Genomic DNA, 13834 nt, shown 5'->3' with positions numbered 1-13834 from the left:
TGACAGACCAGAGGGCCAAGCTAGTGGACGAAAATACCCTCTTCCCAAAGGCCACTACTCATTTGGAATCGCTAGCTGGGGGAGCAGTCACAGACACTTTTTTTCCAATGGAAGGCAACTACATGACGGTGGCACCCACTGAACCACGAGCCTTTACCAGTTCCAACTGGCCCTAGTCAATACAGATTAGCTACTATCAAACAAAGATCCTGAACTGAGACTGTTCGAGCTATAGGCATGGTTCAAATAATTCTCAATCAATCACCAGAAAATGCAAACAACCTGTCTGTCATTCTGGGGTTATGTGGGCACTCTGAAGGTCAGGGTGAAGAGGCTCACCAACTTGAGAGGGGTGACAATACAGCTCAATAATCAAAGATATGCTTGTCTGATCTTCATTCCTTCTTGCTAGCCTTTGTCATAGTGGCCATGCAGCTCGCATGGCTCACTGGGCTTAGCGATCAGACCTGCTTGCACTGGCGCACACAGTCCCCCTGAAAGTCCAAACTGTTTACCACTTTATTGGACTAGTATGTATATGCTATGTTGCTGGCACAGACAAGGCACCCAATATAACCAACTGGTTGCCTATTTGTTAAAGCTTTTTTTTTTAAACAATCCTGAAGCTGTGCTTCTGCTGTCAGTATAGATCAGTTATAACTGGTCCTGGTGTGAATGTGGTTCCTGAGCCCCACAAAGCCTAACAGAAGAACACTGCTGCTGGTTGACAACTATAAACACCAAGGAGAAGGGGCGGAGCTTTTTCCTCACTTCCGGTGGGCCAGAGCGCGGCGCCATTTTGTTTTGAATGGCGCTCTAGTCTCCTGGCCACCGGCATTATTTAAATGCACGCTGCGCGTACGCGCCGCTGGCGCGCCTAAGGCAAGCCCGTCTGCGTCCCGTCGGTGGCCGGGGCCAGTTATGCTGCTCCATTATTGGCCGGAGGATCAGGCCGCAGGTCTTTTTCGAGTGAGTCGCTCAAACAGTTAAGGGGAATTGGCTGTAACACTCTGACCTACCCCAACTTAAGGGGAAAGCAAGACTTTGTGTGTGGGGCTTGTGGGTTTCATCTTGGTCTGGGGTCTACTGCCTCGAACAATCTCTCAAGTGCTCCTTCTATTGTAGCAGCGCTGCTTAACGTGCGCTCCCTGAAGAAGCATTATCTGGAGGTGTTTGAGATACTGGATGATTACTCACTGAGACCTGGCTGGACAGCTCCTCTGACCCGTTAGTGTCAATGGCCATCCCTGCGGGTTATAAAATAATCAGCAGGTTAGACCGGACCACGGGGAGAGGTGGGGAGGTGGGGGTCGGCCGCTATTTTTAAAGACGAGTGTGAGCTTGTTAAGTGTGCTCTTAGCAACTGGGGTGGCTGCGAAGTCCTGGATTTCAGTATTCGCTTCTCAGCCCATTTCTCCCTTGGTGGGTCCTTGATCTATCGCCCGCCGGGTGTGGCTCTATCATTTCTTCAGGCCTGCGTGGAGGCGGTCTCTGTGAGGGCTCTGCGGTTTTCCCACTACTTGATGCTTGGTGACCTTAATATCCACTTAGATCAAAAGGACTCAAGGGATACGCTAGAGCTCCTCGATATCTGTCAATTAGCGCAGCTTTCCCAGTGGGTCTGCCAGGCGACCCATCAAGGGGGTCACATTCTTGATTCTATCTTTGCGAATTTTCCCATTAAGACTAAGACTCCACTTCCTGTTCTGTGGTCAGATCACTATCTAATCCGCTTCTCACGGGAAGTGTCCTCTCCTATCGTTAGACCTACAGTCTGTCACAAATCTGCATTTAAGAAAATTGAGCCTATTGATTTTGCCAGGGCACTGGAGGTTAATAGGCCGTCCCTGTCGCAGGATTTGGATAAGAGCCTTGCATCCTTCTCCAATTGGCTGCAGGGTACCATGGCTGCTATTGCTACGCTGACTTCCATTAGGCGGACGAGGGACTCACCCTCAAAACCATGGTATACAGCGGAGCTGCTACATTTGAAGCAAGACTGCAAGAGATTGGAGCGTTCTTGGCGCCTTTGCAATTATTGTATTGCAGTTGAGGCTCGGCTCAGGCAGAGCCAGAAAATCTACTATAAGGCTATCTCCTTAGCAAAAAGGGTGTTCTTTGCCACTCGGATTGATCTGGCTCAGAATAACTCTAAGGAGATTTTCGCCATCGTACAGAGCTTTATGTCCCCCTCTGCTCAGAGCAGCATTATGCCGGCAACGGCAGATTGGTGTGAAACGCTATCCAAATTCTTTTTGGATAAAATTTGAAAGATACAAGGTAGCCTTTCTTGCAGCCTTCCATGCCCGGCCGATCTGGACGGCTCCCGTGCTCGGGAGATTTTCTTCCAATAACTCCTTCGTCCAAGGGTTTGAAATCCGGCTCCCCGGCTGACCCTTGCTCAGCAAGAATATTGGCCTCAGTGGCAGAAACGGTTAATGCTGAAGTCAATCACATTATTAATCTGTCTCTGCATGATGCTACGGTCCCTAGTGTTTGGAAGCAGGCAAAAATCCTCCCTCTCTTGAAAAAACCTACTCTTGATCCGTCGATTCCGGGGAATTACAGGCCCATCTCTCTCCTCCCCAGCCTCTCCAAAGTCTGTGAGAAGATAGTTAACAGACAGCTGTCTGAGTAGGTCGAGAGTGCGGGGCTTTTACATCCAGCTCAGTCGGGCTTCCGCCCTTCCTTTAGCACGGAAGGTGCTCTGCTGGAAGTGTCGGAAGCAATTTGGGAGTGTCTTGACGCCGGCGGGAGAGCAGCCTTAGTGCTGCTCGACTTGTCGGCTGCTTTTGACACGGTCCCTCATACATTATTGCGAGAGAGACTGGCGGAGATCGGGGTGGCTGCCTCTGCTTGGGACTGGATTAAGTCTTTTTTGGAAGGCCGGGTTCAGCAAGTTTGGCTACCCCCGGCGTCCTTCACCTCAACGGGTTGGCACAGGGGTCCCCCAGGGCTCACCCCTTAGCCCATTTTTGTTTAATATTTATCTTACCCCTCTAGTTTATCTGGCGGAGAGTTTGGGGGCTAAGGTGATCACCTATGCTGATGATACGCAGCTACTGTTTACCTGGGACAAGCAGGGGTCTACGGTGGCCCTCGTGCAAGCGTGTCTATCTTCGGTCTTTAAGTGGCTGGCGAAGGCACAATTAAAATGCAATGAGGACAAATCCGAGGTCCTGCTGTTTGGTGACTTTCCAACTGGCTTCCGAGACATGATTTGGCCAGCGGAGTTTCCTCCGCCAGCATCCAATAGTCAGATCGTGAAGAATTTGGGAGTTTATTTTGACGCCAATCTTTCCTTTGCCAGTCAAATAAAGCGACTGACTGGCTGCTGCTTTGGTATTCTCAGGGTCCTAAGAAGGTTCCTTCCGCTTCTCCCGCAGGCGGCTAGGGAAGCTGTGGTGTGGGAGCTTATCTTGTCCCGCTTGGACTACGCCAATGCGCTTTATGTAGGGATTCCAGCCTACTCCCTTAACAAACTGCAAGTTATCCAAAATGCGGCCGCCGGTCTCCTGGGTGGGATCGCCCCGTGGGAGAGTGTGCGGGGCTACCTTCGTTCCTTGCACTGGCTTCCAGTCAAGGCGCGTGTGGTGTTTAAATCTCTCACCATCGCACATCAGGCTCTACATGGACTTGGCCCTGGCTATCTGATGAAACGCTTCTCCTTTTATGTTCCGGGGAGATCTCTGCGCTCTTCATCTCTTAGGCTGACGAAGATCCCTTGTTTCCAGCGGCACCGCCTGGGGGGCGCCTCCCTGGCCGTCCTTGCGGCCCGTGCGTGGAATGCGCTTACCCTGGCACTGCGCTGTGTGGAAGATATCGCAGTTTTTAAAAAACTGTTAAAAACTCACCTTTTTACCTAAAGTCTGGTTATGATCTGTCTTTCCTTGAGTCGCGCCGGGACACTCCTCGGAGTAGCTGCCCACGTTATAAGTTGAAATAACATAACATAGTTAGTTAGATTCCCCACCTTAGAATATCCCCAGGCGTCAGGCTGGATCCGGAAAGATTTTTCATCAGCAATACCCTTGCGCGTCGCTAGGAGGAGTCTGCGGCTCCGGCGTCGTGATCGCCGGGATGACGTCGGAGTACCTAGATGCCACCCTCGCGCGCTGACGTCAGTTCTTGTACATAGCTTTCCGCGCCAGGAATGCAGAGCCATGCAAGAGACCGACACTGGTGCCAAGAATCTAGGGCCCTGAAAGGGATGACCTTAACCCTAGATAACGGTTCGCAGAACGGGGAGGATGGGTGGGGCGGTGAGGAATCTAACTAATGTTTCTTACAGATATATCGTTACCGAAGGTAAGTAACTTATACATCTGAAAGAAACAAGTTAGATTCCTCACCTTAGAATAGATACCCCAGCAATACCAAACCCAGAGGTGGGTCTGCGAACCAAGATCACACTAGGAAGTCCTGGAGAACGGAAAAATAAGCCGTCTCTCCGGACTTGGCTGTCCAGGCAGTAGTGCTTGGTAAACGTGTGCAGCGAGGTCCACGTTACTGCCTGACAAATGTCCTGCAAGGGGAATCCCCGGCCCAGGGCAGTGGTCGCCGCTGTGGCCCGAAGGGCCCTCAGCCCTACAGGAGGTTCCTTTTTAGCTAAGGAATAACAGGCCTTGATACACAAAACGACCCACCGAGAGCTTGTGCACCGCCCGCCCCTTCTTAGCGCCCACGTAACCAACAAAGAGTTGGTTGTCCACCCGGAACTGTTTGATGCGGTCCAGATAGAAGGACAGCGCCCGTTTTGGGTCCAGACGGTGGAGCCTCTCTTCCTCTTTCGAGGGATGCGGAGGCGGAAAGAAGGTGGGCAGGGTAACAGACTGGCCCATGTGAAAGGCAGTTACCACCTTAGGGAGAAAGGAAGGACGAGTCCTGAGAACAACTTTGTCCGGATGGACCGAAAGGAAAGGAGGCTTAGAAGATAGAGCCTGGAGCTCACTCACCCTTCTAGCGGAGGTGATGGCAACCAGGAAAGCAGTCTTAAGAGTCAGAAGATGAAGGGGACAATTATGAAGTGGCTCAAAGGGAGTGCACATCAGATAAGTCAATACTAGATTCAAATCCCACTGAGGCATTACAAAAGGGACATGAGGAAACATGTGAGTAATGCCCTTAAAGAATCGAGAAACAACAAGGGATTTAAAAAGAGAAGGCTGATCAGGAAGCCTTAAGAAAGCAGAAATAGCTGAAAGGTAACCCTTGAGGGTGCCCAGAGCAGAGCCCTGCTGGGCCAGGGAAAGAAGAAAGAGGAGAACCTCAGAAAGAGGGGCGGAAAGGGGATCCACCATGCCACAAATTTGTTCCACCTGCAGGCGTATACCGATTTTGTGGAGGGATGTCTGGTTGCCAGATTAACATTACAGTCTTCAGGAGGCAAGTCAAATGGCATCAACTGCCGCCGCTCAATCTCCACGCATGGAAGTGGAGGCTGGACAGGTTCGGGTGGAGGACCGTCCGCTGCGGCTGCGACAGAAGGTCCTCCTGAAGAGGCAGTCGAATCGGGGGATCGGTCGATAGACTGAGCAGCTCAGGATACCAGTATCTTCGTGCCCAATCCGGAGCCACAAGGATGACTTGGGCCAGGTCGCGCCTGATCTTCTTCAGCAATCTGGGCAGAAGCGTCTCCGAGCGAGTGCCGCCTTGGAAATTCCAACACGCAGAACTGCTGACATTGCGCGTTCTCTTCGGTGGCGAATAGATCTAACCAAGGCTCTCCCCACTGTCGAAAGAGGCCTTGCGCCACATCCGAGTTCAGACGCCATTCGTGATCCATCATGCACCGCCAGCTGAGTTTGTCTGCCCTGGCGTTCAGAGAGCCTGCCAGGTGTTGAACCGCCAGGTGTTGAACCACCAGGGTGATGACCTGATGTTCCAGCCATGTCCAGAGGCGCAGAGCCTCCTGACAAAGGGTCCACGGCCCCATCCCGCCCTGTTTGTTGGAATACCACATGGCGGTGGTGTTGTCCGTAAACACCTGCACTACACTTCTCCAAACAGAGGGAAGGAATGCCTTCAGTGCAAGCCGGATCGCCTGCAGCTTCAGTAGGTTGATATGGAGCCGGGACTCCGCCGGAGACCAGAGGCCTCTGATCTCCGCCTCTCCCATGTGGCCCCCCATCCCAGGAGGGACGCATCCGTCACTACTGTGTGCTCTGGTTGGGGAAGGGAGAAGGATCTGCCGCTGACCCAATCGCGGTCCGTGAGCCACCACTGCAACTGCCGTGCAGTGCCCCCTGAGATCAAGACATGGTCGGACAGGTTGCCCCGATGCTGGGCCCACTGAAACTACAGGTCCCACTGCAGAGCCCGCATCCGCCACCTGGCGTGAGTTACCAACAGGATGCAGGAGGCCATCAGACCCAGAAGCCGCAGCACCAACCTGACGGAAACCCGGGATAAAGGCCGAAAGATCCGAATCAGAGCCTGAATATCCCGAACCCGCTGTTCCGGAGGATAGACCCGGAACTGAGCCGAGTCCAGAACCACTCCGATGAAGAGGAGCTTCTGGGAGGGACTCAGATGAGACTTCGGCACATTGATGGAAAACCCCAGCAAATGCAGGAGGTCGGCCGTAGTCTGGAGGTGGGAGACGACTGCCTGGGGCGAGCCCGCCTTCAACAACCAGTCGTCGAGATGGGGGAAGACTGGAACCCCTAATCTGCGCAGGTGAGCTGCGACCACCGCCATCACTTTCGTGAACACCAGAGGGGCACTGGTGAGGCCGAAGGGGAGCACGGTAAACTGAAAGTGCTCGTGGCCTACCGTGAACCGCAGGTAATGCCGGTGGGCTGGCAGGACGGGGATGTGGAAATAAGCGTCCTGCAAGTCCAACGCTACCATCCAGTCTCGATGGTCTACGGCAGCCAGAACCTGAGCTAAGGTGAGCATCTTGAACTTCTCCTTCCAGAGGAAGGCGTTGACGCTCCTGAGGTCCAAGATGGGGCGCAGGCCCTCTTTGCCCTTCTTGGGAACCAGAAAGTAGTGGGAATAACAACCCCGACCTTCTTCTGGGCCGTAACTTCCTCCTGCAGAAGTTGCAAGTGATCCCCCGACATGCGGTGGTACTGCGGTGGCATGGCTGGAGGGGTCGCCTCTTAGGGGAGGGAGTAGCCCCTTCGGACAATTTGCAGCACCCACCTGTCCGATGTCATGGTACGCCAGTGGAGCAGGTGATGGCGAACTCTGCCTTTCACTGGCGTGGAATGGGCCTGAAAGCTCGGACTAGGAGGGCTTTGAGGCGGGTGCTGCTGGGGCAGATGTGGACGGGGTCGCCTCTTAGGGGAGGGAGTAGCCCCTTCTGACAATTTGCAGCACCCACCTGTCCAATGTCATGGTACGCCAGTGGAGCAGGTGATGGCGAACTCTGCCTTCCACTGGCGTGGAATGGGCCTGAAAGCTCGGACTAGGAGGGCTTTAAGGCGAGTGCTGCTGGGGCAGATGTGGACGGAACGGCTCTTTGTCCCCCTGCTCCGACTCGGCGGAATCCACGTCCACGTTGAGGCTGGTTCTGCGGCCTGTGGCTAGACGGACGTAAGGGGGCGCCCCTTCCTTGGCCACGAAAGGGGCGAAAAGCAGAAGGGTGCGGGGCTGAGAGGGCCAAGGACTTGGCCGTAGCCCTGGAGTCCTTAAAGCGCTCCAGAGCACTATCCGCTTTGTCGCCAAAAAGGCGACGGCCATCGAAGGGCATGTCCATGAGGGTGCTCTGGACATCCCCGGAGAAGTTCGTGGATCTCAGCCAGGCATGGCGACGAATTGCCACTGTGGTCGCAATTGCCCTGCCTAGTGAGTCTGTTGTGTCCAGTCCACATTGGATTGAATACCGCACCGCATCCCGCCCCTCGGCAAGAGCCTGGGCGAGGTGTTGATAGACCGCAAACCCAAACTAAGGGAGGAGAACAGCTTCTTCCCAAACTGTTTCAACCTTTTGGATTCCCGATCCGGGGGAGCGGACGGGAAGGAGGTCTGGGAGGTAGAGGCCTGGATAACCAGGCTCTCGGGCGTGGGGTGCACCGACAGAAAACTGGGGTCGCCCGGTGCAGGGCAGTGGCGCCGGGCCACGTTCCGGTCCACAGGAGGGACTGTGGAGGGCTTGGATCAGGTGCCCATCAGAACGTCGGTCAGTGCTTCATTGAACTGCAGCAGAGGCTCCGAGGAGCTTACCGGCGGTTGAAGCACTTCAGTGAGGAGATTAGTCCTCACGGCCACAGCAGGAAGCTCCAACCCGAGGGCTTCGGCCGCCTTGTGCAGCACCACAGAATACGTAGCACCCTCCTCCGTACCCACGGAGGGAGGAGAGATGAAGCCAGTGTCAGGGGAGTAATCAAGATCACTGGCATCCCCCAGTTATTCTGCCCAGTCCTGAGATAACTGGCACAGCTGAGCCGGAGGGTCCTCTGACCCCTCCCAGTCGTCTCCCTCATCCGACTCCTGGTATACAGGTGGAAGGGTCGGAGCCGGGCGGGAGATGAACCTGTCATCCATCGGCACCGCTCCCGGACTGGGACTAAACCGGGGTAAGGCGCCGCCTGAAGGTGGCGCGGAGGGGTCGGCGCCGGCGGAGGGGTCGTAAGGTTGACCGGCGTCGACCGGGATCCAGGCCTGGATCCCACGGGGGCCTGCGGTGTCGGGACCTAAGTAGACGACGCCGCCGGGGCCGGAGCCGCCGGCTCGCTAGGCCTCCCAGTCGAGCCTGCGGGGCCCGAAGGCGCGCCGATGGCAGAGCCAGGCTCTTCATGGCCACGAGGAAGTCTCTGATCTCCGCCGGAGTCGCGTCAGACCCAGGGACCGAAGGGTATGGGGTCCGACGGGACTCCTGCGGCTCCGATGGAGCCGCGCGGGTGGTGCCACCCGAACCCTCAGCCGAATCGCGCGACCGGCGAGGGGAGTCAGAAGAGCGATGTCGCCTATTCGACTTCTTCTTACTGTGCCTCGACTTACCTGAATGCGAGGACTTCGACACCGAAGAGCAGTGATGGCTGCGGCTCCGCAACCGGTCCCTCGACCGGGACCGTGAGCGGCGTGGAGCAGCTTGCAGGACCGCTCCCGCCTAGCCTCCGAGGTCAATGCCCGGCAGTCGAGGCACGACTCGGCATCGTGGTCGGCCCCAAGGCAATAGAGACACCGGCGGTGGTGATCCGTGACCGACATCAGTCGGTGACAGGCGTGACAAGGTTTGAATCCAGGCAATCCTACCGGCACCAGAGTCGAGGTCGACTGGAAATGGAACCAAAAGAGTTCAAAAAGTTTAGTCAAAATGTGACTAAAAGGTTATGCTCTTCCCAGATCGGCACTTACTGGCGCGGAAAAAAGAAGAACTATCGTCAGCGTGCGAGGGCGACGTCTATGTACTCCGACGACGTCATCCTGGCGATCACGACGCCGACGACGGACGCGGAGCCACAGACGACGCGCAAGGGTATTGCTGACGAAAAATCTTTCCGGATCCAGCCTGACGCCTGGGGATATTCTAAGGGGAGGAATCTAACTAACGTGTTTCTTTCAGATAAGGAAGTGATGTACAGTGGGATGATACTGAGAGTGTAAGGATGAGGCTAAGTCCTGTTCTACAATGGGTAAGGAACCCCCCCCCCCTTTTTTTTTTAACTTAAAATACTAGTACTTCTGCTAATTTTCCATTTAATGATATTGGTGCTCCCAGGTCAAATGTGTTAGTAGTGGAGGGTTAATAGAAAGAGATAGTTGTTAAAGAGGATACCCTCATGGATGATGGTGCTCTTTACAAATATACATAACAAAGGGGTTGGCTCTCACCTTCTTCTCATTCCGATGGTGGGCTGGCTGCACACGTTCCACTCCAGAGAAACCACTGTGGGATATTTTTTTTGGTTTCTTTACCCGATGTCTCTTCTGCTTCCTTCGGTCCTCCATGTACTGATAGGAAGGAAAGAAAGTTCCCCAGTTTGTTAAAATACAAAAGCACTCTTGGTATACACTTCACACCATTGGGTAAGGGAGCAAACTGAAAGGAGAAGTGAGAATAAAGGAACCTGCATGTCCCTGCAGTACCTTTAGGAGCACCATGATAATAGAATAGTGCTAGGTCATTTGATCCTGCTAGAATTAGGCCTGGGCGGTAAATTCCGTTCCGTTCGCGGAATTTGGGTAATTTCGCGTTCCGCGGAGAACGCGAAATTGCCCAAAAATCTGCGTTCCGCGACTTCGCGAAATTTTTTGCTTGTTCGAGTTCTCAATATGCGTGTTCGCGAGATATTTCACCCCGAGCACGCAAACAGCGATCGCGAACAGGAAAAAAGTATCGCGAACAAGCAATTCCGCGTGTTCGCGGAATTTCCGCGTGTTCGCAGAGATTTTTTACCGTTTCGCGGAGATTTGCGTAACGCGATTACGCAAATTCCGCCCACCCCTAGCTAGAATACTATAAGAAAAGGACGGACTTGGCACACTAGAATTTGAACTAACCAAAATTGCTATTGTGATATCTAACAAAGATTTGGGTACACATGCATCAAAAAAGTCAATAGCGATTCGTTAATTGCGATTTTTAAGGAATCACAATTAAAGAATTGCTATTGCCTATGCATGTAGGAATCACAAATAAAATTGCGATTCCTACAAATCCCTTAATTGCGAGTCGCAAATTGCAAGTCGCAATTAAGGAATGCTTCCCATTCATTCCTATGGGCCTAGAGACCCATAGGAATGAATGGGAATTGCATATGCAATTTGCGAGTACCCAAAAGGTACTCGCAAATTGCGCATGCAATTTCAAGGGTGCCAAAAGGGCACCCTATTGCACCCCTGAAATTGTAATGTGAACACATGTTGCGCACACACATGCCCAAGGGCGTGTATGTGTAACTAGGAACTTTGAAAAATGCACTTTAGTGCATTTTTCAAAAGTTTTTTCAAAAGTTTTTGCAAATTACCGTCAAGTTTCATTTGATGATAATTTGCGTCCCCTAATAGCGAAATCGCTATTTTCAATGGCATCATGCATTGCATTTGAGGCATCGCAATTTGCGATTCCTTAAATGCAATCACAATTTAAGTAATCACAAATTTAGCGATTCCTTAAATTGCGATTTTTGCATTTGGGATGATGCATCCCAAATGCAAAAATACCGCGCGCAAAGGGGCAGATTCTGAGAATCTGCCCGTTTGCGACCGGTTTTTCTTTTGATGAATGTGGCCCTCGATTATTTGAGATGCCAGGCCTTCATCCATACTAGGTGTCATGCTCCATTATAGGAGAGGATGCTCACTCTGCCAATCAGTTTTTTAGGTTAGCGTGGAGATGTTTGAATCTAGCACAATCCCATACTAAATTTTCCCTATACTGGTGAATCCGTGTCAGAGTTTAGAATGGAAAACCCCTAAAGAATTAAAAATCTCTACGGTTGACATAACATCAATTTACTGTTTAACACCGTATAAGAAAAATCTACCCTCAAGTTCCTGTTGGCTTGGTGAACAAGTTACTTACCTTCGGTAACGATGTATCTGTAAGAAACATTAGTTAGTTAGATTCCTCACCTTAGAATATCCCCAGGCGTCAGACTGGATCCGGAAGATTTTTCGTCAGCAATACCCCTTGCGCGTCGCTAGGCGTCGTCTGCGGCTCCGCGTCCGTCGTCGGCGTCGTGCGCCGGAATGACGTCGTCGGAGTACTTAGACGCCGCCCTCGCGCGCTGACGTCAGTTCTTGTACATAGCTTTCCGCGCCAGGAACGCAGAGCCATGCAAAGACCGACACTGGTGCCAAAAATAAAATCTAGGGGCCTGAAAAGGACAACCTTAACCCTAGATGTCAGTTCGCAGAACGGGGAGGATGGGTGGGTCGGTGAGGAATCTAACTAACTAATGTTTCTTACAGATACATCGTTACCGAAGGTAAGTAACTTGTTCATCTGAAAGAAACACGTTAGTTAGATTCCTCACCTTAGAATAGATACCCAAGCAATACCATCCCCGGTGGTGGGTCTGCGAACCAAGATCACACCAGAAAGTCCTGGAGGACAGAACGGCCAAAGAAGCCATCCCTCCGGACTTGGCTGTCAAGGCAATAATGCCTGGCAAACGTGTGTAACGAAGCCCACGTCGCCGCCTGACAGATGTCCTGCAAAGGGACTCCCCGTCCCAAAGCAGTAGTAGCCGCTGTGGCCCGAGTAGAATGGGCGCGCAGCCCAACAGGAGGGTCCTTTTTTGCCAAAGAATAGCAAATTTTGATACACAAAACGACCCACCGAGAGATGGTCCGTTTGTGCACAGCTTTCCCCTTCTTAGCGCCCACGTACCCAACAAAAAGCTGGTCGTCCACCCGGAACTGTTTTGTGCGGTCCAGATAAAAGGAGAGCGCGCGTTTTGGGTCCAGACGGTGGAGCCTCTCTTCCTCTTTGGAAGGATGCGGAGGCGGAAAGAAGGTGGGCAAGGTGACAGACTGCCCAAGATGAAATGGAGTCACCACTTTCGGAAGAAAGGAGGGACGAGGCCGAAGGACAACCTTGTCCGGATGAACAGAGAAAAAAGGAGGCTTGGACGATAGAGCCTGGAGCTCACTCACCCGTCTAGCCGAGGTGATGGCTACCAGAAAAGCAGTCTTAAGCGTCAGCAGACGAAGAGGACAATTGTGAAGATGGTCAAAGGGAGCGCACATCAGAAATGTGAGAACAAGATTCAAGTCCCACTGAGGCATTACGAAAGCAACAGGAGGGAACGTATGAGTAATGCCTTTTAGAAAGCGTGTAACCACAGGGGACTTGAAAAGAGAAGGCTGATCAGGAAGCCGCAAGAAGGCGGAGATGGCAGCAAGATAACCTTTCAGGGTGCCCAGGGCAGAGCCCTGCCGGGCCAGAGAAAGAAGAAAGAGGAGAACCTCAGAAAGAGGGGCGGAAAGGGGATCCACAGCCTTTGCTGTGCACCATGCCACAAATTTGTTCCACCGGCAGGCGTATACCGTCTTTGTGGAGGGACGCCTGGCTGCCAGAATGATATCACAGACTTCAGGAGGCAAGTCAAATGGCATCAACTGCCGCCGCTCAATCTCCACGCATGGAGGTGGAGGCTGGACAGGTTCGGGTGGAGGACCGTCCCCTGCTGCTGCGACAGAAGATCCTCCCGAAGGGGCAGACGTATCGGGGGATCGGTCAACATACTGAGTAGCTCGGGATACCAGTATCTTCGTGCCCAATCCGGAGCCACCAAGATGACTTGGGCCCGGTCGTGCCTGATCTTCTTCAGCACTCTGGGCAGAAGTGGTATAGGCGGAAAGGCGTACAACAGACCGCAACTCCACTCGGGACGAAAAGCGTCGCCGAGCGAGTGCCGCCTTGGAAATTCCAACGCGCAGAACTGCTGACATTGCGCGTTCTCTTCGGTGGCGAATAGATCTACCCAAGGCTCTCCCCACTGCTGAAAGAGACCTTGCGCCACTTCGGAGTTCAGACGCCATTCGTGATCCATCATGCACCGGCGGCTGAGTTCGTCCGCTCTGGCGTTCAGAGAGCCCGCCAGATGTTGAACCACTAGGGTGACGCCCTGGTGTTCCAGCCACGTCCAGAGGCGCAGAGCCTCCTGACAAAGGGTCCACGACCCCACCCCGCCCTGTTTGTTGCAATACCACATGGCGGTGGTGTTGTCCGTGAACACCTGCACGACACTGCCCCTGACAGAGGGAAGGAAGGCTTTCAGTGCAAGTCGGATCGCTCTCAACTCCAACAGGTTGATGTGGAGACGAGACTCCGCCGGAGACCAGAGGCCTCTGATCTCCGACTCTCCCATATGGCCACCCCAGCCCAGGAGGGACGCATCCGTCACTACGACATGCTCCGGTTGGGGAACGGAGA

General features: G+C 53.2%; 1 protein-coding gene across 7 annotated transcripts in view; it reads right to left on the bottom strand.

Annotated features, from left to right (window-relative positions):
• Positions 1 to 13834, bottom strand: part of LOC146871232 (ATP-dependent chromatin remodeler CHD8-like) — a 2388691-nt gene that overhangs the window by 52464 nt on the left and 2322393 nt on the right. For all 7 annotated transcript variants that reach the window (XM_085650618.1, XM_085650635.1, XM_085650640.1 and 4 more), the window contains exon 36: positions 9784 to 9903. In XM_085650618.1, the coding sequence (XP_085506744.1) occupies positions 9784 to 9903 (120 nt within the window). The remainder of the gene's footprint in view (positions 1 to 9783; positions 9904 to 13834) is intronic.

The sequence above is a fragment of the Triturus cristatus genome, chromosome 1_1, assembly GCF_964204655.1.
Source record: "Triturus cristatus chromosome 1_1, aTriCri1.1, whole genome shotgun sequence".
Taxonomy (NCBI): Eukaryota; Metazoa; Chordata; class Amphibia; order Caudata; family Salamandridae; genus Triturus; species Triturus cristatus.
The sequence above is the reverse complement of the archived record's forward strand: the minus strand, read 5'-3'. Positions and strand labels throughout refer to the sequence as shown.